This window comes from Chiloscyllium punctatum, chromosome 20 (genome assembly GCF_047496795.1).
Source record: "Chiloscyllium punctatum isolate Juve2018m chromosome 20, sChiPun1.3, whole genome shotgun sequence".
In the NCBI taxonomy this organism is placed as follows: domain Eukaryota; kingdom Metazoa; phylum Chordata; class Chondrichthyes; order Orectolobiformes; family Hemiscylliidae; genus Chiloscyllium; species Chiloscyllium punctatum.
This window is the reverse complement of record NC_092758.1, coordinates 30333264-30359763: the sequence shown is the minus strand read 5'-3', so window position 1 is coordinate 30359763 and position 26500 is coordinate 30333264. Positions and strand designations below refer to the sequence as shown.

Genomic DNA, 26500 nt, shown 5'->3' with positions numbered 1-26500 from the left:
CTAATGTGTCGGGGGGCATGAGTAACATGATTTTGTGGTCTTTAAACAATTTACTTTCGAGAATATGGCAGATTTACCAAAACTGATAGAAGTGTTTCTGTCGTAATCTATTAGATGCTGCCTGTATGGTTTGCTGAATTGCTTCTGTTGAGAAAAATAATTCTCCCCAAACCTCCCCATCTGCTATCTTGCTTCTTGTCATTAAAAATATATAGTTTATTGCACGCTGACAACTATTTACATTGCATTACATAGAGAACGTCTTCCACCAGAAACGTTGAGGAAGGCCAGATGTTCAGGCTAGATCCTAAAATGCTCTGCTCACAAGTCCATATCATGAATGGACTTAGAAGAGATGATTATTGCACTCGCCTGAATTAATGCTTTCAGAGCCATATACAACAAACACTTCAATTCCGATATCCAGATCATTGATATAAGTTGTGGAATAGCTGGGACACACACCTTTTCGATATCTCACTCGTCATGGCCAACCAATCTCAGAATGATTTGCTCATTCTTAAGTGTTTGTATTTAAATGAATTTTCAGTCCAGTTTATTGCCACCAAGTCTAAATGTCCTAATGTTACCAATGTCTGTTCAGAAAGACTTCTGAAAATCCAACACAATACATCACTGCTTCCCCCTTATCCTGCAGTGACAACAAAAAAAAAGTCACCTTTTGATATTAGCTACAAGTTACAGATTCTGTAATAATTCTGAAATTCTGTGAACTTAGGGAGTCTGGAGGACTGCACTTCCAACATCACTTAGGAAGCTTGACGCCCTCCAAGGATATGGCAATCAGCTTGATTGGCACCCCATCCACCACCTTTAGCACTAATTCCCTTCAGGACTGACCACATTGATAGCAGTGTCCCCCATCTAGAAGATGCATTGCAAACACTCAACAAGAATTCTTTCACAGAACCTGTAAACTCATGACTTGCATCACCTAGAAGGGCAAGAGTAGCAGATACGTAGGGAAACCAGCATCTGCAAGTTCCCCTCCAATACACACATTATCCTGACTTGCAAATACATTGCTACTCCTTCATTTTTGCTGAATCAAAATCCTGGAACTCCCTCCTTCACAGCATTGCAGATGTACCTACATCACATGGACAGAAGCATTTCAAGAAGACAGCTCACAACAACATTCTACAGGCAATTAACCCAGCGACACCTACATCCCATGAATGTATGAATTTAACCACTGACAGGCTTGTCAGACAAGATCCATGTTTCATAAGTACTTGTTGATTCTGCCCAATCCTGCAATTATTTTCGAAGTGTTCAGCTATCATATCCTTTCTAAGGATTCTCACTTTTATTGCATTACTGCTGTATGGCCAGCAGATCTATAGTTCCCTAGTTTCTTCATCTCCGTCCTTTCTCACATGTTAGCGTTACATTTACTGTCTTTCAGTTTGCAGGAATCATTCCAGAATTGATAACATTTTGGAAAATAGCCACCAGTGTATCCATTATCTCTCCTGCCACCTCTTTTTACATCCCTGAATATATAGCCTCATGTCCATGTGATTTATCAATGTTTAATTCCATTAGTTCAATCAGTAGAACTTTTAAAAATAATAATCATATCTTCTTCCATGAAATCTTACTTCTTTTGGGCAAGTAAAAGTTGCACTGTGTTTCTCCGAGGAATTCTTTCCATCAGGTCCAGCAAAATGTCTCATCGTTTGTTACGAAATATGTCTTAATAACTATCTTCTCTTTAATAATTTAAAACATTATCAGACTCAATGAGACTGTTTTAATGCTACTGCTAAAGCAAGATAACTGGGTTGGGTTCAAACCGTTTGTTACGAAATATGTCTTAATAACTATCTTCTCTTTAATAATTTAAAACATTATCAGACTCAACTAGACTGTTTTAATGCTACTGCTAAAGCAAGATAACTGGGTTGGGCGGCACGGTGGCACAGTGATTAGCACTGCTGCCTCACAGCGCCAGAGACCTGGGTTCAATTCCCGCCTCAGGCGACTGACTGTGCGGAGTTTGCACGTTCTCCCCGTGTCTGCATGGGTTTCCTCCGGGTGCTCCGGTTTCCTCCCACAGTCCAAAAATGTGCAGGTCAGGTGAATTGGCCATCCTAAATTGTCCGTAGTGTAGGTTAGGGATATGGGTGGGTTGCGCTTCGGCGGGGCGGTGTGGACTTGTTGGGCCGAAGGGCCTGTTTCCACACTGTATTTAATCTAATCAAACAACTGTCTTCACAGTCCCTGGAACAGCTTGAAATTACTGAATCTGTAACATTAAGTATTTTCTAAAATGGTAGCAGAAGTAGGAAAGTACATAAGAAAGGGAGATTTAATAGGGTGTGCTAAGGTACTCAGGTGAAACAATGTAACAAAGCAAACCATCCAAATGGTCCCAAAAGAAACATCACATGCAATGGAAGCCTAAAGTAAAACAGTTGAATTAGACAGGTGGTTATCACTGGGAGAAAGTGAGGACTGCAGATGCTGGAGATCAGAGTCGAGTGTAGTACTGGAAAAGCACAGCAGGTCAGGCAGCAGCCAAGGAGCAGGAGAATCGACGTTTCAGGCATAAACCGTTCATCAGGAAGGTGGTTAGCACTGCTGCCTCACAATACCAGTGACCCAGGTTCAATTCCAGCCTTGGGTGACTGTCTGCGTAGAGTTTGCACGTTCTCCCTGTGACTGTGTGGGTTGCTTGCAGATGCTCCAGTTTCTTCCCACAGTCCAAAGATATGTAGATTAGTTATGATAAATGTGAGGTTATGGGGATAGGGTGGGTCTGGGTAGGATGATGTTTGGATGGTCAGTGCAGATAGAGGCCAGATGGGTTCTATTATGCCATAGAAAGTAAGGAAAGGTGTAATGGGAATTCTTGGGCAATTTGGGTCCATTCCCTGGTTGAAGGCTGGAGAGCAGTTGAGCTGGTTAAACAGATGGATCTCACATATGGTCAAATTTGCAGCAGACTTCAAGAGTGAACTTTCAGGAACTGGATCCTGAAACTTCAATGACTGGGAGCAGTACTAACATGGTAACCAATATGAAAGGAAATTAATACGGTAATATTATAAGCTTTGGTAAGGTTGGTGAAAAGAGGAGGAAGGATATAAAGCCTGAAAAAATATACAAGGTACTATAATTAGTGAGCAGATAGTTGTCTTTCTGTCTTTTTTCCTGTCCACATCTCTGACCCTTAGGAAATGGACTTCATTTGAATTGATGGGTAAAATACTGCAGTGGCTTACCAAGACCTTCTGCAGGATAACTGATATAGACTCTTTCAGCTGCCATCAGACATACTGAAAGGATATGCAGGCTATTAACTGTCCTGGTGTGAGACTTACTAAAACACATAAAGGTGGGTAAATCCCCAGCACCTGATCAGGTATACCCTCGAACTCTGTGGGAAGCTGGGGGAATGATTGTTGGGCCACTTGCTGAGATATTTACAGAGTCATAGAGTCATAAAGTTGTATAGCACAGAAACAGACCCTTTAGTCCAACTCGCCCATGCCGCCCAAGCCCAACCTAGTCTAGTCCCGATTTGGAGATGCCAGTGTTGGACTGAAGTGTACAAAGTTAAAAATTACACAACACCAGGTTATAGACCAACAGGTTTAATTGGAAGTACTAGCTGTGTAGTCTATTCAAAAAGCAAGGATTATTTGTTTATTGAATTAAGGTACCTTGACGCAATTCTATCCAGCAACACAGAGATTGAAGCTTCTGTGTTCCGTGGTGAAGTTGCGCAATTACATTTGAAAATTACACATTATTTATATGTTCTTTTAGTAATAGTACAACCTTAATCACAAGAAAGACCAATCTCATATAATAAGGTGAGATGGAGTAGGCTGCGGCTATTTTCCCTGAAGCATCGGAAGCTGAGATTTTATAAAGGTTTATAAAATCATGAGGGGGTGGATAGGGTAACTAGACAAGGCCTTTTCCCCAGGGTGGGGGATTCCACAACTAGAGGGCAGAGGTTTAGGTTTAGGGTGAGAGGGGAAAAACTTAAAAAGGACATAAGGGACAACGTTTCATGTAAAGGGTGATGCACGTATGGAATGAGCTGCCAGAGGAAGTGGTGGAGGCTGGCACAATTACAACATTTAAAAGATATCTGGATGGGTATATGATTAGAATGGTTTAGAGGGATATGAACCAAATTCTGGCAAATGGGACTGGATTTATTTAGGACATCTGGTTGGCATGGATGAGTTGGATCAAAGGATCTGTTTCCATGCTGCACATCCTTGTGACTCTATGATTGTTGTGGCAGTGAAGAACAATATTATAATAAAAGTGTCAGAAATATGGTTGATTGTAGAAAGCTGGAAATAAATCCAACACAATGCCTCCAAACATTTTTGCTGTTAACCTGACTTCATTTGTGTGCTTCACATTTGGTGTCACACCAGAGTGAACTTGGTGGGCTCGAGACGACAGTGGGGATTCAAACAGTGAGGATATGGCACAAAAACAGTTAAGATGCAAAATTTACTGGAATTCTTTGAGGAGGCAGTAAGTAGATTATATCGAGGCAAAGCAATGGATGAAATATATTTGGATTTTCAGAAGATATATGATAAGGTATCACACATGAGTTACTTCACAAGAGCCCAAGGTTTTGGAGGTAATATATTATTAACTGATCTGTATCTTAAAATCTGGTCAAGATGGCGGTGGAGTATAATGATCTAATCGGACCACCTCAACTCCTTCTGTTATTTCCCATTTCCTTGTCTTTTTTTCTCTTTTTTTCCCTCTTTTTAGTGTTATCCCCCTCTTGCTTTCACCTCCCCCATGGAGGGTCTCAGCCTAGTCTCTTGCCAGCTCATGGTGGAGCCTGGTCTCTGGCTGGCTCATGGTGGAACCCAACCTAGTCTCTTGGCAGCTCATGGTGGATCTGAGACTGGTCTCTTGGCAACTCGTGGTGGATCTTTGACTGGTCTCTCCGCAGTTTGTGGTGGGACCCAGCTGGTCTCTCGGCAGTTTGTGGTGGCCCCCGGCCTGGTCTCTCGGCAGCTCATGGTGTTGTCTCAGCTCAGCATACAAGTGGATCCTGTGTGGGCATGTTCCCGACGCATGGGGGAATCAGAGAGGTGTCAGTTCCAGTAGCAGCAATGTTTCTGCGGCTACAGCATTGAGAACAGACATCTGAGGTCTCCCAAGAGAGTGAGATAAGTGGAGGACTCATCAAAGACTGTTGAACCTTTAACGTATTTGTTTATTTTCTGAGTTCAAGCTACGAAAGACTTAGAATATTACTATTTCTTTATTTTTCCAGTAATCTATGATGTTTAACTTTTTAACTCTTGTTTCTCTTACTATTTTGTACCTAAGATTTCTTTGTACTTAGGTACTATGGTATCTAAGATGATACCATGTGTGACGACATTATACACTTTTCACTGTACTCCTGTACATCTGTACTTGAGTGCACATGACTATAAAATTTAAAATCTAAAACCTAAACTAGCATGGCTAACTAATAAAAAATTGAGTTGGGATAGGGACCTTTTCAGGATAGCAAGCCGTAAATAGTGGTGTGCCAGAGGGATAGGTGGTGGGGCCACAATTATTTACGATATACGTCATGACTTGAATATGGAAAGTGAATATATTATAGCCATGTTTGCAGATGACACAAAAATAGCTGGGAAGGCAAGTTGTGAGGATGATATAAAGAGTCTGCAGAAGGAGAGCGACAGGTTAAGTGAATGAGCTAAAAATTGGCAGAAGGAATGTAATGTTAGGTTAATGTTAAATGTTAGGTTATGTACTTTGACTAGAATAATAGGTGAGTTGAATATTATTTAAGTGAAGAAAGACTGCAGAAAGCTATAAAACAAAGGTATTTTGGCGTCTTCATCAATGATTCACAAAAGGTTAGCATCCACGTTTACAGGGTAATAGGGAAGACCAATGGATTATTGGTTTTGGGAATGAAGTATAAAAGTAGGAGTTCTACTAAAACTATACAAGCTATAGGGAGAAAGTGAGCCTCATTCCTGATGAAGGGCTTATGCTCAAAATGTCGATTCTCCTGTTCCTCAGATGCTGCCTGACCAGCTGTGCTTTTCTAGCACCACATTCTTCAACTCTATACAAGATATGAGTCAGGCCACAGCTAGAATACTGGGATCATGTTCTGGGACCCCTTATCTAAGGAAAACTATAATGGCATTGGAGATAGTCCAGAAAAGGTTCACTGATTCTAGGTATGGAAGAACTATTTTAGATTACATTCCCTACAGTGTAGAAACAGGCCCTTCGGCCCAACAAGTCCACACCAATCCTCCGAACAGTAACTGCCCAGACCCATTTCCCTCTGACTAATGCAGCTAACATTATGGACAATTTATCTTGGCTAATTCACCTGACCTGCACATCTTTCGACTATGGGAGGAAACCGGAGCACCTGGAGGAAACCCACACAGACAGTTGCTCAAGGTTGGAATCGAATCCAGGTCCCTGACTCTGAGAGGCAGCAGTGCTAACCACTGACCCACTGTGCCGCCCACTCCCACCCACACCCCCTCCCCCCCCCCAAGCAAATAGGGGTTTCTCCACTTACTGGCAAGATTCTTATCTATCCATTGAAACCTTAAGGGAAAAATCAGATTTTTTTATGATTGACATTAAGAACCTTTTGGATAAGGCTGAGTGTAATGGGCCTGTATTTATTGGAGTATAAAAGAATGAGAAGTGACCTTATTGAAACTCAAGATTCTTAGATAACTTGACACAGGGTAGATGCGAAAAGGTTGTTTCCAGTTGTAGGAATCTAGAACCAGAGGGCGTTGTCTCAGAATAAGAGGTCGCAAGTTTAGACTAAAATTGGGAGAAAGTTCTTCTCTCAGAAGTTCATGAATCTGTGGAATTCTTTACCACAGAGGGCTCTTAATGCTGGTTCATTAGGTACGTCCAAGACTGAGATAGATTTTTAATCAGTAAAGGAATCAAGATTATTGTGAAAAAGCAGGCAAGTGTAGTTGTAGATCATCAGATCTCACTGAATGGTGGAGCAGATTCATTGGGCTGATTGGCTTACTTCTGCTTTTATAGCTAGATATCTGCCATTTTCCAGGCTCTGTTGATGTCAGCAATTGGACATCAGAATTCTTCAGTGATAGCTTACTCCCAGGTATCACTGCTATCTCAGAGCTTGTTACCCCACTTGCTCAATTGGGGCTGTGACTCACAGTTTGGAAATCTCTGATCTAACACAATACAAATTTAAGATTGAAAAATAAATGAGATGGCACCCTCCTTTATGCAATGGACACCCGTGAGATAGACATTTACCTTGTGAGAGGCAAAAGCAAGAGGATAAGCTAGTCAGATAGAAATAGACTAGATAGAAATAAAACACAGACAATATTAGAAGCTGGGTTTTCCTGCAGCTTGAGTGGGGATCAGAATTTCTCACTGTGAGGGACAGTGAATCACATGCAATTTCCCTGAATTGGCCACTTAGCGGCCATAGGGAAGGCTCATGTCCAATTATGGATATTCAATTGGTTCTGAATGCTGGAGGAACATTCAAAATTGACCTAATTGTGAATGGTTCAGATAATCAAATAACCAACAGGAGGTGAAGGCTCCAGAAATATGTCATTCTCAAAGTCCAGAATATTAGTGCAAAATTCAATGAAGAAATATTTTCATCTAGTTACAGTTAGGAGCGCTGAGTGGATGATCCATCTTGCCCACTCCAGAGTTCTTCAACAACAAAGGTGCCAGTCTTCAAACAATCAGGTTCACTCCAGATGATATCAAGTAACAGCTAAGGCACTGGATACTAAGGCAACGTCTATTGACCCTGATAATATTCCAGCAATTGTAAGGGAGACTTGTGCTCTGGAACTAAATACACCACTAGCCAAACTGTTCCATGACAGCTGCATCACTGGCACCTACCCAACAAAATGGAAAGTTGTTCAGGTATGTCCTGTCCACCAACAACAGGACAAATCCAATCCGGCCAATTACTGCCCAATCGGTCTACTCGCAATCATCAGCAAAATAATGGAATGGGTCACTGACAGTGCTATCTAGTAGCAAGTTCATGAGTTCCTCACAATAGTATCCTCTGGCCCAATTGTTTACAGATGGACCTTTCCTCCATCATATGGTCATGAACTCGGATGCTCACTGATGATTGCACAAAGTTCAGCACTGTTTACAAAACCTCAAATACTGAAGCAATCCTGTCCATATACAGAGAACCTGAACACTATTCATGTTTGGGCTGATAAAGTGGCAAGTAATGTTCACAACACACAAGTCCCAAGCAATGACCATTTCCAACAAAAGAGAATGTAAACATCATCCCTTGATGCTCAATGACATCATCATCAATAAATCCTCCACACCAAAAAATGTGCAGGTTAGCTGGATTCACCATGCTAAATTGCCTCGAAGTGTCCAAGAATGTGCAGGCTAGGTGGATTATCCATGGTAAATGCAGGATTACAGGGATAGGATTGTGGGGGGTGCTGGGTCTGTGTTGAATGCTCTTCAGAGAGTCAGTGCAGACTTGATGGGCCAAATGGCCTCTCGCTGCATTGTAAGAAATCTATGATTCTATGACCTACAATGACCAAAATCTGTACTGGTCTAGCCATATAAATACTTACTTACTAACAGTGGATGTATGTGCATTACAAAGGCTGCAGCTCACAACATCCTTTTCCAAGGTAGTTAGAGATTGGCAATAAATGCTCCCCAGGCCAGCAACCACACATCCCATGAATGAAAAAAAATGAATAAAAACTTAGAGCATCTCATGATTTTATGGAATCAGTCAGCACACCATTAGGCTGTGGTGACGTTTTCAAACAATGGCTAATTTGATCCCAATTCCAGCTTTTACCTATGTGTCTTTAATTCATCCTCTTCGAATACCATTAAATACAATAATAACATTGACTTTTGAAAATTCTGATGAATTCCATTCCCATCACCATTTCAAAATATGAGAATAGGCTGTGTTTTGTTGGAGATTTTAATCAATAAGATATTAACTGGGAAAATTCATGTGACTTAAAATCAGTGTTGGCAAACATTGAGAATGACTGCTCTGCATCTGTGAAACCACAAATAGTAATGCTTACTTTAATCTGGTATTATTTCATGACTCAGAACATGTGCAAGATATGATTGCAGTGTGTCTAGAATTATAAATGTTAATTATAAGATTAATTAATTAGAAACTACTGAAAGGTTGAGTTGTACAACAGAAGACTAAGTGACATTCAAGAAGAATAGAAAGTTTGGTAAACGTGGATGGACAGCATTCACAATGAAAGATAGCATTGGTCTGCTAATTGGAAATGAGATTCAATTAAGCGATCAGGATATAAAGTCAGTTTGGTGAGGATGAAGAACAGGAGAGGAAGCCAATACCGGGAATGGTCTACATGCTCCGTAACAGTAACCACAATATGGGATGAAGAAACATTGGCTGTTTGAGATAAAGGAATAATGATAATCATGGGTGATTGTATGTAAAATGGAAAGATCAGATTGGCAGTAGTAGTCTGGAAGAGGAGTTCATAGAAGGTTTGATGTAGTTTCTTAACGCAGCACATTTTGGAACTAATGAGGGAACAAGTTATATTAGAATTGGTACAGTGTCATGGGATAGATTAATAACCTCAAGAGCGAAGGCACTTCTAAATGACAACGGCAATTGAAAGTGGAGAAGATTGAGTCTAATCCTTGCATTTTAAAAGTTAAATAAGGACAATTATATGGCATGCAAGCCTAGGGATATATTAAAAATGCAGCAGCAGCCATTTAAGAGGGTATTTCAGAATAGTCAGCAACAGGTAAACACCTGACTAAAAGAAAAATGTTCAAAGGAAAGGCCAAAGATCCATGGTTAACTGAAGAAGTTCCAGGCAGCGTCAAATCTGGGAGAAAAACATAACAGTGCAAAGATGAGCAGCAGGTCAGATGATTACTCATAACAAAGAACAGCATTCTGAAACATTAATCAGGAGAAAGAAATTGGAATATGAATAAAATTCAAACAGAAATTGCATTTTTTCTACAGATGATTAAACAGAGAGTAAAGCTCTAGAGTGAGAACAGGAATTGATAGCAAATAAGGAAATAGTGGATGAAATGAATAAATATTTTGCTTTTGTTTTCGCTATAAAAGAATACAAAAACATTTCAGTAATAGCTACAAATCAAGAGGTGGAAGGGAGAGAGGAACTAAGGGAAATTACAATTATGATAGAAATGACACCAAGCAAACTGGTGGACTGTGAGCTGCCAAGTATTCAGGCCCTATGGTCTTAGAAGATCTGGTTAGTGAGCAAGCTAGTAGTTACGTTGGTGTTATAAGTTTAGAAATTATAACCCTTGACTCAGGAAAGGTTCAGGAAAGTAGTAAATATATGCCCCCTATTCAAGAAGGGAAGGAGGCTGAATTCAGGAAGCTTTAGTTCAGTCAGCTTGACATCTTCATGAGGTAGATATTAGAAGTAATTATTGAAGAGTTTATAACTAAGATTTTATAAAAACTCAATTCAAATCGGGAAGCATTGGTGTGAAAGAGAAATTGTGTTTTTGGTGGGAAAGATGCTGGAGTCAATTATAAAGGATGAAATTACGACACATCTGGATAGCAGTAACAGGACAGGTCAGAGTCAGCATGGATTTATGAAGGAGAAATCATGCTTGACTAATCTTCTGGAATTTTTTGAGGATGTAACTCTGAAGATGGACAAGGGAGATCCAGTGGATGTAGTCTACCTGGACTTTCAGAAAGCCTTTAACAAAGTCCCACATAGGAAGTTAGTGAGCAAAATTAGGGTGCATGGTATTGGGGGCAAAGTACTGACTTGGACTGAAAATTCATTGGCTGACAGGAAACAAAGAGTAGTGATAAACGGCTCCCTTTCAGAATGGCAGGCGTTGACCAGTGGGGTACTGCAGGGATCAATGCTGGGACTACAGCTTTTTACAATATATATTAATGATATGGAAGATGGTATTAATAGTAACTTCAGCAAATTTGCTGATGATACAAAGCTGGGTGGAAGGGTGAAATGTGAGGAAGATGTTAGGAGATTACAGGGTGACCTGGACAGGTTAGGTGAGGGGACAGATGCATGGCAGATGCAGTTTAATGTGGATAAATGTATGGTTATCCACTTTGGTGGCAAGAACAGGAAGGAAGATTACTACCTAAATGGAGTCAAGTTAGGTAAAGGGGCAGTACAAAGAGATCTGGGTGTTCTTGTACACCAGTCAATGAAGGCATGCATGCAGGTACAGCAGGTATGAAGAAGGCTAATAGCATGCTGGCTTTCATAACAAGAAGGATTGAGTATAGAGGCAAGGAGGTTCTTCTGCAGCTGTACAAGGCCCTGGTGAGGCCGCACCTGGAATATTGTATGCAGTTCTGGTCTCCAAATTTGTGGAAAGACATTCTGGCTATTGAGGGAGTGCAGCGTAGGTTCACGAGGTCAATTCCTGGCATGATGGGACTATCTTATGTTGAAAGATTGGAGCAACTGGGCTTGTATACCCTTGAGTTTAGAAGGCTGAGAGGGGATCTGATTGAGACATAAGATTATTAAAGGATTGGACACTCTGGAGGCAGGAAACATATTTCCACTGATGGGTGAGTCCCGAACCAGAGGACACAGCTTAAAAATAAGGGGTAGGCCATTTAGGACAGAGGTGAGGAGAAACTTCTTCACCCAGAGAATGGTGGATGTGTGGAATGCTCTGCCCCAGAGGGCAGTGGAGGCCCAGTCTCTGGATTTGTTTAAGGAAAGAGTTGGATAGAGCTCTCAAGGATAGTGGAATCAATGGTTATGGAGATAAGGCAGGAACAGGATACTGATTGAGGTCGATCAGCCATGATCATAATGAATGGTGGCGCAGGCTCGAAGGGCAGAATGGCCTAGTCCTGCACCTATTGTCTATTGTCTAATTTATTGGAGTTTTTTGGAGGAGTAAACATGCACTGAGGATAAAGGGAGAATATTGATGTTGTATTTTGCTTTCCAGAAGCAATTTGATGGGACAGCCACAAAGATTTCTGCAAAAAATAAAAGTTCAGGTGTAGTGTGTATTGTATTCATAATGATAGAATCTGGTTGGCTGGCAGAAAACAGGGTAAGTATACATGGGTGTTTTTCTGAATACAATAAATAGAGTCCTGCAGAGGTCTGTACTCTGATCTTAACTTTCAACAATCTGCACTGGTGGCTTGGACTAATGGAGTGAAAGCATGGTAGATAATTTGCATGTGACACAATGATAAGTAGAAAAGTGTTTTATGAAGAAGACATAACGAATTTGCCAAAGGATATAATAAAGTGATTAGAAAAGATAAAATGTAAAAATGAAAAGCCAAGCATTACTTAAGTGGAGAACAGCTGCAGAATTCTGAGGTAGAGAGGATCCATTTGCTTGAGTGCATGAGTCACAAAAAGCTAGTACACAAACAAAGCAAGTGATTAAAAAGGCGAATGAGTTGCCGTCCTTTATTACAAGAGGAAATAAACTTCAAAGTGAGAATTTATGTCGGAAGGGTTGAGCTGGATAGCTTTGTTTCCCATGGAGTATAAAATAGTGGGAAGGACCTTCATTGAGGAGTATAAAATCCTTCACAGTCTCAAGAAGGAGGACAAAGAAAGCAAGTTACCTCCTTGTGAGCAAGTCCAGAACCAAAGCGCATGATTTTAAAATTAGAAATTTCTACTTAGGAGAGAGGTGAGAAGACATTTTCTCTCTCAGAGTACTGTTTGACTTCAGGTCTGAGCCTGGGTTGATGAATATTTTTAAGGGAGATTGATTCCCTTACCTAATAGGAATCCAAGGATATCAGGAATAAATGAGAATTTGAAATTCAAAACAGAAACAGATTAGTCATTATCTTACTAAATGGGAGAGCAGAGTCCCCAGGGCTTGGAAAGTCAGAGTACTCTTTTGTAGGAGTAAGGTACCCTTTTGTTAGGGTCAGGGACACTTCGGGGAGACTTAAAACATATTCTTTGGACAATGTCAAATGAACTTGAGGAAATGTCAGGTGGCCTTTGGGATTGTTAAAAGTAGACATGAGTGTACATAACAGTGTATGAACTGGTTGGAACTGTCAAGCCAACCAAAGAATTGCTATGCTGATTAGAATCGAAAAGCAGACAAGAGGACTTTCAAGCTGATTGGAACTGCCAACGGACTTAAATCTCATGGCATTTAAAGCTTTTTTGGAAAAAAATCTCCAGTTTACAAAAATCAGTGCTTTCCATTTTACTCTGCCAGCTGACATAAACCTGGGGGCTATCCTTTTGGACAATATGCTGCCTGCTGTAGTCACAACCTATCATTATCACAGTGGATGCCTATTAGTTCATAGTTTGATTGACAGTTCCAAGTATTTAGTTGGCCTAACTCCAGTTATGACCTGATTCACACACTCCCTCCTACCCCAAGTGTGCTGGAAGGGTCAAGGATTTTCAGGTGCTTGATTTGTCATATTAGATTATTCTTACAGCTTTTTTGTGTTAAACTGATTTTCCAAATTTTGTGAATTGTAGATGATATTGTCTTTTATACCGCTTTTTCTATAATTCAGCAAAAACCTGATTCCCACTCCCATCAGAAACATGTCACATTTCAGAATATTTTTGATAATTATTCCAGAAAAAGAACTTGAAGAAAGTTCAGCCTCACAATTCAATGGGTGTTCTCCCGGTCTGACGGGCCAATATGCAAAGACTGGAACTTGGTGTCCCACTAATAATGACAGAATCCTTTGGGGTATTGATGGAAGGACTAATTAAAATAGTGAACAGTGTAGATACTTACCAAGAACAAAGGCAGCCACCAAGTTTGAAATCTGTCCAAGACCCACAAGGAAATTGAGAATGCAGAATATCTCCCAATTTGGAGAGAATGCTTGAAGCATGCTGAATACAGTCTGGACTGCCATAGTTCCAAACATAACTAACTTCCTTCCAAACCTGCAAAGCAGAAGCAAACCAAGTTTGAACCATATACATTACTGCATACTTGCTATTGTATACCTAATATGATGCGTGTAATTGCTCACATACTAATATATATAACTGGTAAACATACAACATTTTTACTCTCTTAATTGAACACAGATCTCAGGCTTCTAACACTTTGGACTGGAACCTTTGGTGGGACGGGGAAAGCGAATACTCAGTGGAGAATAGGGGAGGGTGAATTGGATGGTTTGCGTGTGTCTGTGCATGTGCGTGTGTGTATGCAAATACATGCGTACATATGTATATGTGTTTGTGTACGTGTGTGGTTCAGTCCAACCCTTGATAGCTTCCCAGTAACCTGATTAGTTAACAGTCTGAGCAACTCAGCAAGGAGATGGTGGGAGCTGGGAGGAGGCACAGTGAATAGTGGGCATGGCCACTGGAAAGAAGCACAAATGGAATTTGGGTGAGGAAGACTATCTCTGTTTATACCCCCTCTCAATTAATGTGCCCTCACTATTCTGGCCTGTCTGCATTGCCCAGTGTGACTGTTTTCCTTTTGAAATCACACCAAATTACGTAATTAAAATAGTAACAATTAGTAAGCGCTGCCCACTGGGGCAGGTCCATGAGGTGGTCCCCCAACTTGCCCACTCCTCTCTGTACCGGGTAACAAAGATCAGGCTTAAGACACAGCTTGTTTGCAACGAAAAAGGACAACAAGTAACTTTGTAAATAACTAACATGCTGTTACAACTGCCTGCATTATTACATATGTGGTCAGGGGATTTCAAATAAAGCTGCTCTTCAAGTACATTACTTACCTTATCACACTACATTTAGATAAAAAGAAAATAATTACACTCCTGATTCTCTCTCCCCACCCACCTCATAGGTGCAACTGTCCAGTCAATTCAGTTCACTCTACATAACATTAAGAACTGTCTGACTGCTTGGAACACTGATAAGATTAGTTGGAATACCAAAGAGTCGAGAATGTGATGCTGGAAAAGAACAGCAGATCAGGCAGTGTCCGAGGAGCAGGAGAGTCGATGTTTCAGGCATAAGACCGTCATCAGGAATGAGGCTTGTGGGTCAGGGGCTGAGAGATAAATGGGAGGGGGAGGGGCTGGGGAATAAGATATCTAAGAATGCAATAGGTAGATGCGTACAGGAGTTGGGAGGTCATGTTGGGGCTGTACAGGACATTGGTTAGGCCACTTTTGGAATACGGCATGCAATTCTGGTCTCCTTCCTATCAGAAAGATGTTGTGAAACTTGAAAGGGTTCAGAAAAGACTTACAAGAATGTTGCCAGGGTTGGAGGATTTGAGCTAGAGGGAGAGATTAAACAGTCTGGGGCTGTTTTCCCTGGAGCGTCAGAGACTGAGGTGACCTTATAGAGGTTTATAAAATCAAGAGGGGCATGGATAAGATAAATAGACAAAGTCTCTTCCCTGAGTTGGGGGTGTCCAGAACTAGAGGGCATAGGTTTAGGGTGCGAGGGGAAAGATATAAAAGAGACCTAAGGGGCGACATTTTCACACAAAGGGTGGTACGTGTATATGGAATGAGCTGCCAGAAGTGGTGGAGGCTGGTACAATTGCAACATTTCAAAGGCATCTGGATGGGCATCTGAATAGGAAGGGTTTGGAGGGATATAGGCCGGGTGCTGGCAGATGGGACTAGATTGGGTTGGGATTTCTGGTCAGCATGGACGGGTTGAAACCAAGGGTCTGTTTCCGTGCTGTACATCTCTATGACTCTATGAAGGTGGGGGAGAAGGTGATAGATCAGAGAGGAGGGTTGGCACTGAGGAGGGGAAGGGGCTGTGGTAGCAAGTCTGCTTCAGGAAGTGGCTGAAGAGCTGCGGGTGGCGGGGGCGGGGGCGGGGGGGGGGGGGGGGGGGGGGGGGGTGTGGTGCAGTAAGAGAGATACTCACTGAGATCCTTGTAGAGAGAGAGGAGGAGCAGCTCTTCAGCCACATCCTGAAGCAGACTTGCTACCACAGCCACATGTCTGAAGCTGACTTGCTACCACAGTCACATTTCCTTCCTCAGTATTATACTCCTCCTCTCTGTAATAATCCTCCCCTCTGTAATACAAACGCCTGTGCACCTGAGCAATGCTCTTCTAGCACAGTTGTGACACTTGAACATAATAAGAAAGAGTGCCCTTTTTGTTTGATGCAAAAGATTCAGGATAAGTATCCCACAAAACTAAGCATCAATAAAGCATCTCCTTAATCAATAAATCAATTAATTAAGCCAACGATAGTACCATCAAGTAAAATGTACAAACTAATATTCTTCTCAACAGTGTTCTTGGTCCATCATCAGAACCAGTTGCCCTTATATTTATGGGATCATGTTCAGATTATGACCAAAATCAGTGAGTGGTGAAATTAGCCTCTTTTATTCAGCAATCACAACACAAGTTTGAGATGGCAATAGACTCCCGAAGTGCAGTTCTTACAAGAGCCACTTTATACACAGTTCTTACATATTGTAAAATTTCATTACTATGGTGTTACATTTTTTTCTCTAGTACACAAAGATTTGAAGGGCTTCTGTCCTGGGAGACAGGAGATGGGTTAAAACATGCTAAGTGCTGGCTGCTACTTCTGATGGGAAATCTGTCCGGCCTGCTTGCATAATTAGGGTGTGTTAGTACTTTTGTCTTTTAAGCTAGTAAATATTAGTAAAAATGCTGGGTGCATATGCTCTAAATAAGTTAAAACATGTACTTGTACTTAGTAAAATAATAAAGGATATTAAACTGAATACTGCAGCTGGGTTGGAGATTTGTTTACTATTTGCTGGTGTGAGTTTCACTCATCCATGCAATTTCAGCGAAGTGCTGTTTTATTAGTTTGTTTCTTAAAGGGGTAATGGCCCGGTAAAGAAGTATTTAACAGGTACGTACTAATTGGGGAATCTATTCAGGCCTAGCAAATGGTTGGTAGGGGCCTATTAATATTATAATATTTTGTGGTGACTTGATGGGGATGGCATTGTTCTGTATGCTACACTTATTCAGAGGTAAACAGTGCTTGTCAGCTGATAACATGTGAAAATGCAGTAAAATATAGCAAGCTGGTGAATGAGTTAATAAAGATAGGTTATAACACAATATCTCACATATTTCATTCGTCTTTGTTGTAAGAGGATCTGTCCTCAGCAAGATAGCACATGGTACAAAGGAGTCTTTATATTGCAGAGGTTAATAAGGATCCAAAGCTTAGACAATAACATCATGAAAAAGTTGCTGAACCAGTAATCCAGAGGTCTGGCCAAGTGCTCCAGTGACACGTGTTCAAAACCACCACAGTTAATGGGGAATTTAACTTAAATTAATTTAATCCAGAGTGGATAAAAACGTCAAGGAATTCTTTGGAGAGAAAATCCGTGGCTCCTACCCAGTCTAGACCCACAATGATGTTTTTGATTTTTCAGTCATCTGAAATAGCCAAGCAAACCAGTCAGTTCAGTTAAAGTGAGGAATAGGACAAATCATCTAATATCAGTTCAAACAGTAGAAACGTCACTGGACGAGAAACCCAGGTTCATGCTCTGGGAATATGGTTTCAAAACCTACCATGGCAGATGGTGAAATGTGAATTCAACAACACTTGGAATTAAACTTAGCCAGACTGGAAAAGTTCCTATGAGGTTCCAGAAAGAAAAGGGTTAATGAAGACAAAAGGGAACAGTCAGAAATAGGAGAATTAATAATAGAAAACAAGTATATGGCAGAGCAGTTTAAACAACAACTTTACTTTTTCTTCACAGAAGACACACGTATCATCACAGAAATGCTAGGAACTTAGGGTCTATTGGAAGAATGAATTCTAGGAGATTAGTATTAGTAAAATAAGAATGCTGAACAAATGAATGGGACTGCTAGCCCGTAAATCCCGAGAGCCTGATAATCCACACCACAGAGCACTAAAAGAGTCTAGACTGATTCTGGTTATGGAGAGATTTTCATATAAGACTGAGTAGGCTGGACCTGTACTCATTGTAGTTTACAAGAATGAGAGGCAACCTTATTAAAACAGACAGATTCTTATCTTGACCGGATCGATGCAGAGAGGTTGCTTCCCCTTATGAGACAGTCTCGGAGCAGTGGGCATAATCTCAGAAGAGGATGTTGCCCATTTAAAACAGGATGAGTCATAAAAGTCTACGGCACTGAACAGGCCCTTTGGCCAACTGAGTCTGCGCCAGTCAAATCAACCAATTAAGTATTCTAATCTCATATTCCAGCGATCTGCCTGTAGCCTTGGAGGTTAGTCAATTGGCCTAATTCTTTACCACAAAGAGCTGTCAAGATTGGGTAATTAAGTTCATTTGAAGCTGAGATAGTCTTTTATTTAGAATGGGGCTAAAGGGTTTATGGGGATAAGGCAGAAAAGTGAAGCTGAGGATCATCAGGTCAGTCCTGATCTCACTGAATGGTGCAGAAGACTCATTGGGCTGAATGGCCTATTTTTGTTCCTGCATCTTATCGTCTTGCAATAAAAAGGGTGGAGGAATAAAACAGGAAGTTACAGACTGGTTAGCCTAACATCAATAGTAAGGAAAATGCTGAAGTCTATAATAAAGGATGTGGTAACAAGGCACTTGTAAAACACCAACAGGGTTACACAAAGTCAACATGGATTTAAGACAGGTAAAACATGTTTGGCAACTCTACATGTGAGAGTAGAATAGTTGAGAGCGAACTAATGAATGTGTTGTACTTGGAATTTTAGAAAACTTTTGATAAAGTCGCACATTACAGGTTATTGTGCAAAAACAAAACATAAGAGATAGGTGATTAATTACTGGCATGGACTGAGAATTTGTTCACAGACAGGAAATACAGACTTGGAAAAAAAATGGCCATTTTGGAGTGTTAGACAATGACTAACTGCAGAAATTAGTACTTGTGGCCCAGTTATTCACACTAGATTTCAATGATATGGATAAAGGGAATTAAGTACATTATTTCCAAGTTTGCTGATGACATAAAACCAGGTGGGATTGAGAATAGTGAGGAAGGTGTTTAGAGCCTTCAAGCCGGTTTAAACAAGGTGAGTGAGTTTGCAAAATCATGACAAATTGGGAATAACATGGATAAATATGTAATTGTCCAATTCAGTAAAATAAACAGAATAGCAGACTAACATCTAAATGGTTTCAGTTTTGGAAATGTTGACGTACAATGGGACCTGGGTGTTCCTATACAGCAATAATTAAAAGCAAGTCTGCAGGTGCAGCAAGGAAGACAAATACTGTTTAGATTAGATTCCCTCAAGTGTGGAAACAGGCCCTTCAGCCCAACAAGTCCACACTGACCCTCCGAAGAATAACCCACCCATACCCATTTCCCTTTGATTAACACTATGTGCAATTTAGCATGGCCAATTCACCCGACCTGCACATCTTTGGACTGTGGAAGGAAACCGGAGCACCCAGAGGAAGCCCACACAGGTACAGGGAGAATGTGCAAACTCTACACAGGCAATCACCCAAGGCTGGAATTGAACCTAGGACCCTAGTACTGTGAGGCAGCAGTGCTAACCACTGAGCCACCATGCCATCCCACTACTATGTTGGCTTTCATTGCTTGAGGGCTTGAGTAAAGCAGCAACAAAGTCTTATTGCAGTTATATAGGGCCTTGTTGAGACCACACCTGGAATATTACAGTAGTTTTGGTCTCCTTACGCAAGGGATTGTTTATCTGCAAAAATAATGGAGTGCAGTTAATGTTCACTGGACTGATTCCAGGGATGGCAGGCTTTTTGTGTGAGGAAAGGTTGGGGTGACTAGGCCTGTCTTCACTGGAGTTTAGAGAATGAGAAGAAATCTCACTGAGACATATAAAAGTCTGACAGAGTTAGACAGACTGGATGCAGCAATGTTATTTCCCTTTGCCTGAGGGTCCAGAACAGGGGGGGGGTCACAGACTCTGGATATGGTGGGCCATTTCAGATTGAGATGAGGAAAATTTCTTCTGTCAGAGAATGGTGAACCTGTAGAATTCTCTGCCATAGACGGCTGTGGATACCAAGTCACCAGCTATGTTTAAGAATAATAGATAGTTTTCTAGAGGTTATAGGTGTTAAGGAGTCTGTACAGAGTGTGGGAACATGGTATTGAGACGGCAAATCAGAAAAGATTTACAAGGATGTTGCCAGGGTTGGAGGATTTGAACTATAGGGAGAGGTTTAATAGGTTGGGGCTATTTTCCCTGGAGCTTCAGAGGCTGAGGGGTGACCTTATAAAGGTTTATAAAATCATGAGGGGCATGGATAGGATAAATAGACAAAGTCTCTTCCCTGGGGTGGGGGAGTCCAGAACTAGAGGCATAGGTTTAGGGTGAGAGTGGAAAGATATAAAAGAAACCAAAGGGGCAACTTTTTCACACAGAGAGTGGTGCATGTGTGGAATGGGCTGCCAGGGGAAGTGGTAAAGGCTTGTACAATTACAACTTTTAAAAGGCATCCGGATGGGTATACGAATAGGAAGGGTTTGTAGGGATATCAGCCGGGTGCTGGCAGGTGGGACTAGATTGGGTTGGGATATCTGGTCAGCATGAACAAGTTGGACCAAAGGGGCTGTACATCTCTATGACTCAAGTATTATTTGAAGTGATCAGCGTGCAGTGCTAGTGGAGAACAGACACCAGCTGCACATTGAGGGCAATCTCCAATATGTTGTGTGGTACTGCTACTTCTTAAAAGGGACTGACTGAGAACCATCAGAGCTCAAAAATAGGTAGCTCATGAGACACGCTTGGTCATCAGTGAAAGAGAAATGTGTTCAACTAGAATTTTTAGCATCACAGTAATCATCAGTAGGGATTAAAGCTACCTGTAATCATGAACCTGCATTTGGAAAAATAAAATCACACTGTCACACCACAGGGAAATGACATCCGCTTGGCTGGTGAGTTTTATTGCTTAGTACTGGGTAGTTTTAAGAGATAATAAAAATATTAACTGTTACTCATAAGTGACATCTCTTCAGCAGGTGGAACTTGAACACAGACTTTCTGGTCCACAGGTAGCCTCTAACTTTTATATCAGCGTTTTATCACTCGGGAGATGTATAGATTGGTAATGTGGTTTATCAGTATTTACAGAATCCCTACAGAGTGGAAACAGGCCCTCTGGCCCAACAAGTCCACACTGACCCTCCGAAGAGTAACCCACCCAGACCAATTCCCCTACTATACATTTACCCCAGACTAATGCACCTAACCTACACATCCCTGAATACTATGGGCAATTTAGTATGGCCAATTCACCTAACCTGCACATCTTTGGAGTTGGGAGAAAATTGGAGGAAACCCACACAGACACGGGGAAAATGTGCAAACTCCACACAGACAGTCGCCCAAGGCAGGAATCAAAACCCAGGTCCCTGGCACTGTGATGCAACAGTGCTAACCAGAGCCACCGTGAAAAGTAAGGAACATTAGAATTGAAAGGCTTGTTAGCATTAGTGAGATTTAGTAGCAGTAACATAGGCATTATTTAATCAACTGCAGAATGGCAAAGTTGCTCCAACCTTGCAAATCCACAATCCTGTGCAATGTGGGAACTCCGGGATGCTCCCTATATCCAAGATAATCATTTGTGCAGGAAGTGTCATCAGTTCTAACAATTGAGCTCTGGAATTATAGTGCATCCATGAGGGTCTTTATAGATGAAGTCACCCCACTCCTTAGACTCCTCAGAGATAGAGGAAATGCGTGACCACCAAAGTGTCAGAAAGAAATATGCAGAAGTTCCCAAAATGCATCTCACTCTCCAACAACTATTCAGCTTCTCAGAGTGAAATTCCATGTTGTCATTCAGCCAGAGCCAAGTCCATGCCACTATGAGCAGATCTGCTGCACAAAGAGGTGGAAGGAAATGGAAAGAACTATAGTGTTAGGTGATACAAAATTGCGGTGAATGGATAGGCGTTTCTGTGGGTGCAGATGAGAATCCAGGTTAATGTGTTACCTCCCTGATGCCAGGGAGGGAGGACACTGAGAAGCTGCAGAGTGCATTGCAGGGTGAGGATGAATTGTTCACATCAGCACAAACAACATGAGTAATTGCACCGTCCTGTAGTCATAACTTAGAGGGCTGGGTAGGAATTTTTTTTAAAAAGTACCCCAAAACAGGCAATGTCTAAATTACCCCCAGGGCCTTGTGCAAGTTTTCAGTTCGGAAGAAAAGGTAAATTAATGCAATGCTAGAACAAGGGAAAGCATTAAAGGTTGAGACCCCAGGGCTAGTTAGAAGGGGTTTGAACTGTCCAAGCAAGTTAACAAAAGCTGGGACTCAATTCTTTGTGAGGTGCTTTGCTAGTGCTGGTGGGGATAGGGTTAAGATTAGGGTTAGGTTGACAAGAATGATCTCAGGGGTGAAGCGCTTGTCATATGAAGAGCTGTTGAAAACTCTGGGTCTGTACTTGATGAAGTTCAGAAGGAGATGGGGGATCTCATTGAAACTTACAGAATACTGTGAGACCTGGATAGAGCGGATGTGGAGAAAATGTTTCCATTAAAAAGAGAGAGACTAGGACCGGAGGGCACAGCCTCAGAGTGAAGGAACAGTCCTTTAGAATTGAGATGAAGAGGAATTTCTTCAGCTAGTGGGTGGTTAATCTGTGGAACACATTGCCACAGAAAGCTGTGGAGACCAAATTATTGAGTGTACTTAAGGCAGAGATGGTTAGATTCTTGATTAGTAAGGGGATCAAGGATTATGGGGTGAAGGCAGCAGAATGGGGTTGAGAAACATATCAGTCATGATTGAATGGTGGAACAGACTCAAATGGGATGAATGTCCTTGCTCTGCTCCTATATCTTATAGTCTAAACTAACTCAACAATAGTGTTGGAACCAAGCAACAGTATCAGAGAGAAATACTGAAGAAGGGCTCATGCCCAAAACATCAATTCTCCTGCTCCTCGGATGCTGCCTGACCCGCTGCGCTTTTCCAGCAACACATTTTCAGTATCAGAGAGAAATACCCAGCTGCACAGAATATTGGGAGAGAAGGGATGCACTATAATAAGGAATACTGTAAAATAGGGAACATTAATTAAGACATACTCAGGCAACTCCCTTCCTCACAGCATTATGCGTGTTCCTACATCCTGAGGACTACAGTAATTCAAGAATGCAGCTCACCATCAGTTTCAGGATGGGCGGTAAATGTCTACTGACTCAACAACATCTGCAACCCCTGAACAAACTAAAACAAAAGGTGGAGTCTGAAAAAAGTATAAAATAATGAATTTTAAATTCGACAATTGTGTGTGCATGTGAATGGACAGAATGCAAGATTGATAAATTGCAGAATCAGTTGCTGTGTGGAAGTGCGACGTTGCGTTATAACAGAGACATGGTTGAAAGAAGGTGTTATATATTCTTGTACACGAGCTGTTCAGTAGTGACAGGAAAGGAAAAATAAAAGGGGTATGGTAAATGTACTTAATTAGGAACAGTATTACATATGGATGCCCACCATGGGTCAAGTACAGAACCAATTGGGATAACAAATAGGAGATACTAGTGAAAATGACATGGAGGAACAAATTTGCAAAAAAATTACAGAGATGCAAAATTATACAGTAATTATAACTGGTAACTGTAATTACACAAATATAGAGTGGCATACTAATTCTAAGAATATGTTGAGAAGAACTTCCTGCAACAGCATATTTCCATCTTGTTCAGAAAGGAGGCATTGCAAGCCCATGTTAGGGAACAATGATTATTGCATTACAAAACGGTATAGATGACTATTGACAAGGTCATTGAACAGTCTAGATTGATTAAGTTTTATTTTTCATACAGTCATAGGATGTGGACTTCACTGGCTGGGCCAGCATTTGTTGTTCATCCTAGATGCTTTTCTGAAAATGGCATTGAGTTTCTCCTTGAACACCGACATCTATTTGAAATACCCACAATGCTATTAGGGAGGGAATTCCGTGATTTTTGACCCAGTCACACTAAAGGAATGGTATATATTTTCATGTCAGGATAGTGAGTAGGTTGGAGGGGAAATTGCAGGTGGCAGTGTTCAATATAGCAGCTGCCCTTGTCCTCCGAGATGGCAATGTCATGGGTTTGGAAGGTACTGTCGAAGGAGCCTTGGTGAGTTTCTGCAGTGCATCTTGTAGACAGTATACACTGGACTGGGTTGACAGTGGGCATGATGCCAATCAAGTGGTCTGCTTTGTCCTGGATTGTATTATCCTACTTGAGTGAGATTGGAGCTGCATCATCCAATTAAGTGTGGAGTATTCTATCACTGTCATGACTTGTGCCTTGTAGATGGTGAACAGGCATTGGTGATTCAGGAGAGAAATTATTCCCGCAGCATTCATAGCCTCTGTCCTGCTGGTGTAGCTGCAGTATTTATAGATTTAGCCAGTTCAGTTTTTGATCACTGGTAACCTCCAGGATGTAATAGTGACTCAGACAATTACAGCACAGAAAGAAGTCATTCAGCCCATTGCTGGTCAACGATCTGACCACACTAATCCTATCTTCACACAAAATAACATTTCCCGTGATCAGATTCAAAATGTTAGCTCTGCTTTCTCTTCTCGGAATCTGCCAACCTGCTGAGTTTTTCCAGCAAATTTTGCTTTTGTTTCTGACTTCCAGTATCCACAGTAGTTTGGGTTTTTTTTTGTTTAGTGATATAATGATGAAACTGTATAAGACACTGGTAAAACCACACGTGGAATGTTGTGTGCAGTCTGGCCACCACGTTACAGGAAGGCATAATTGCTCTGGTGATGGAGCACAGAAGGCTTACTAGAATGGTGGAGAATTGTAGCTACGTGGAGAGATTGGAGAGGTTGGGGCTGTTTTCCTTGGAATGGAGAAACCTGAGGGGTGACCTGATTGAGGTATACGAAATTGTGAGGGGTAGAGATAGAGTAGACAGGAGGAATGTATTTCCCTTGGCAGAGTTCAAGAACCAGGAGTTATAGATTTAAGCCAAGTGGCAGAAGGATTAGAAGGGACATGAGGAACAACATTTTTGCACAGAGGGTAATGGGTGTCTGGAATTCACTGCCTGAGTTGGTGTTGGGGGCAGAGAGCTTTAACTCTTTTTAAAAGTACCTGGATCTGCACCTTCAGTGCAGTCAGCTACAGGGCTATGAGCCCTGTGCAGGAAGATGGGATGAGAAAGAGCCTCTGGATGTCTTTGGGTCAGCATGGACATGATGGGCCAAATGGCCCCTTCTGTGAAGTATCATTCTGTGGTTCTATCTGCCACTTGTTGAACTTTGCGCAATAATCAGCGAAACTCCCCACTACCGTGATAGAGGGAAAGTTATTGATGAAGCTCTTGAAGATGGTTGAAGCTAGGACACTTTCATTTTTTTTCATTAGTTATGACTCCAACCAGAAGAGAATGTCCCTCACTTCACACCACACCACCCCTTGATTTACACCGACTTCAGACTTGTCAAAGCTTCTTGATCACACATTCAGTCAATTGCTGCCTTGATGTCATTGATAGACACTGTTACCTGACGTCTCATGTTCGGCTCATTTGCCTATGGTTGGACCAAGGGTGTAATGAGTTCAAGAGCTGAGTGGCCCTCACAGAACTGAATCTGAGAGAGTCTTTGAGTTGGTTATTTTCTTGCAAATCCTCTCTGACTGCACTGTCAATGAGACCTTCCATCACTTTGTTAATGATCAAAAGCAGATTGCAAGGGTGGGAATTGGCTGGGTTGTGTGCACAAGATATACTTGAGCAATTTTCCACGTTGTTGGGTGGTGCCCAATATTCTAACTATACTGGAACAACTTGAGTATTTGAATAGGGACATGTCTAATTCAGGAGCACAAGTCTTCAGTAATGTTCTTGGGATGTTATCAAGGCCCGTAGCCTTTTCAGTATCCACAATACTCCACTGCACACAATACTCCAGTTCTAGCTTGGCCAATGTCTTATACAGTTTAAGTCATCTCTTGATACCACCTCAAATGAACTTAACTGGTGAAAGCCTAGCATTTATGATACCAAGGATTTCTGAATGGTATCCTTTGACACTGTAATACTTCTATGACACTGTGGGCCCAAATAATCTCATTTTCGGTTCAAAAATACAGGTCCTCTATTGGGCACATTTATTGCCTCTCTCCATTTAGCAGGTAAATCAATATATTGTCACTTGGCACATTGGAAATAAAATAGAGGATCCTAGTGTACTTTGTCATAAAAATTAATTCTTATTCCTTTAAGATTAATATAATAGTTAATACCTGCTTATCCTGTACTCTACCAGTGTCATCAAGCAGGATGACCCCTCACTTAATGAGTATTGCTGGAGAGCATGCCAGGATCACGGGGAGCATCCTGGCAAAGTTACAACACAGGAGACTTGGTCACCAGACAGCTAAAGCAGCGTGCAATACACAGATCCATCAAATACACAAGGACAGATGTGATGACACTGCTTTCTCTAATGAGAGAGTCTGGAACT

General features: G+C 41.4%; 1 protein-coding gene across 2 annotated transcripts in view; it reads right to left on the bottom strand.

Moving 5' to 3' along the window:
- The window catches only part of LOC140492000 (organic cation/carnitine transporter 2-like), a 126221-nt gene that overhangs the window by 74414 nt on the left and 25307 nt on the right, over positions 1 to 26500 (bottom strand). For both annotated transcript variants that reach the window (XR_011963463.1, XM_072590577.1), the window contains exon 3: positions 13849 to 14003. Coding sequence is in view for 1 of the 2 variants with exons in the window: in XM_072590577.1 (XP_072446678.1) it covers positions 13849 to 14003 (155 nt within the window). In the remaining variant the exon portion in view is untranslated. The remainder of the gene's footprint in view (positions 1 to 13848; positions 14004 to 26500) is intronic.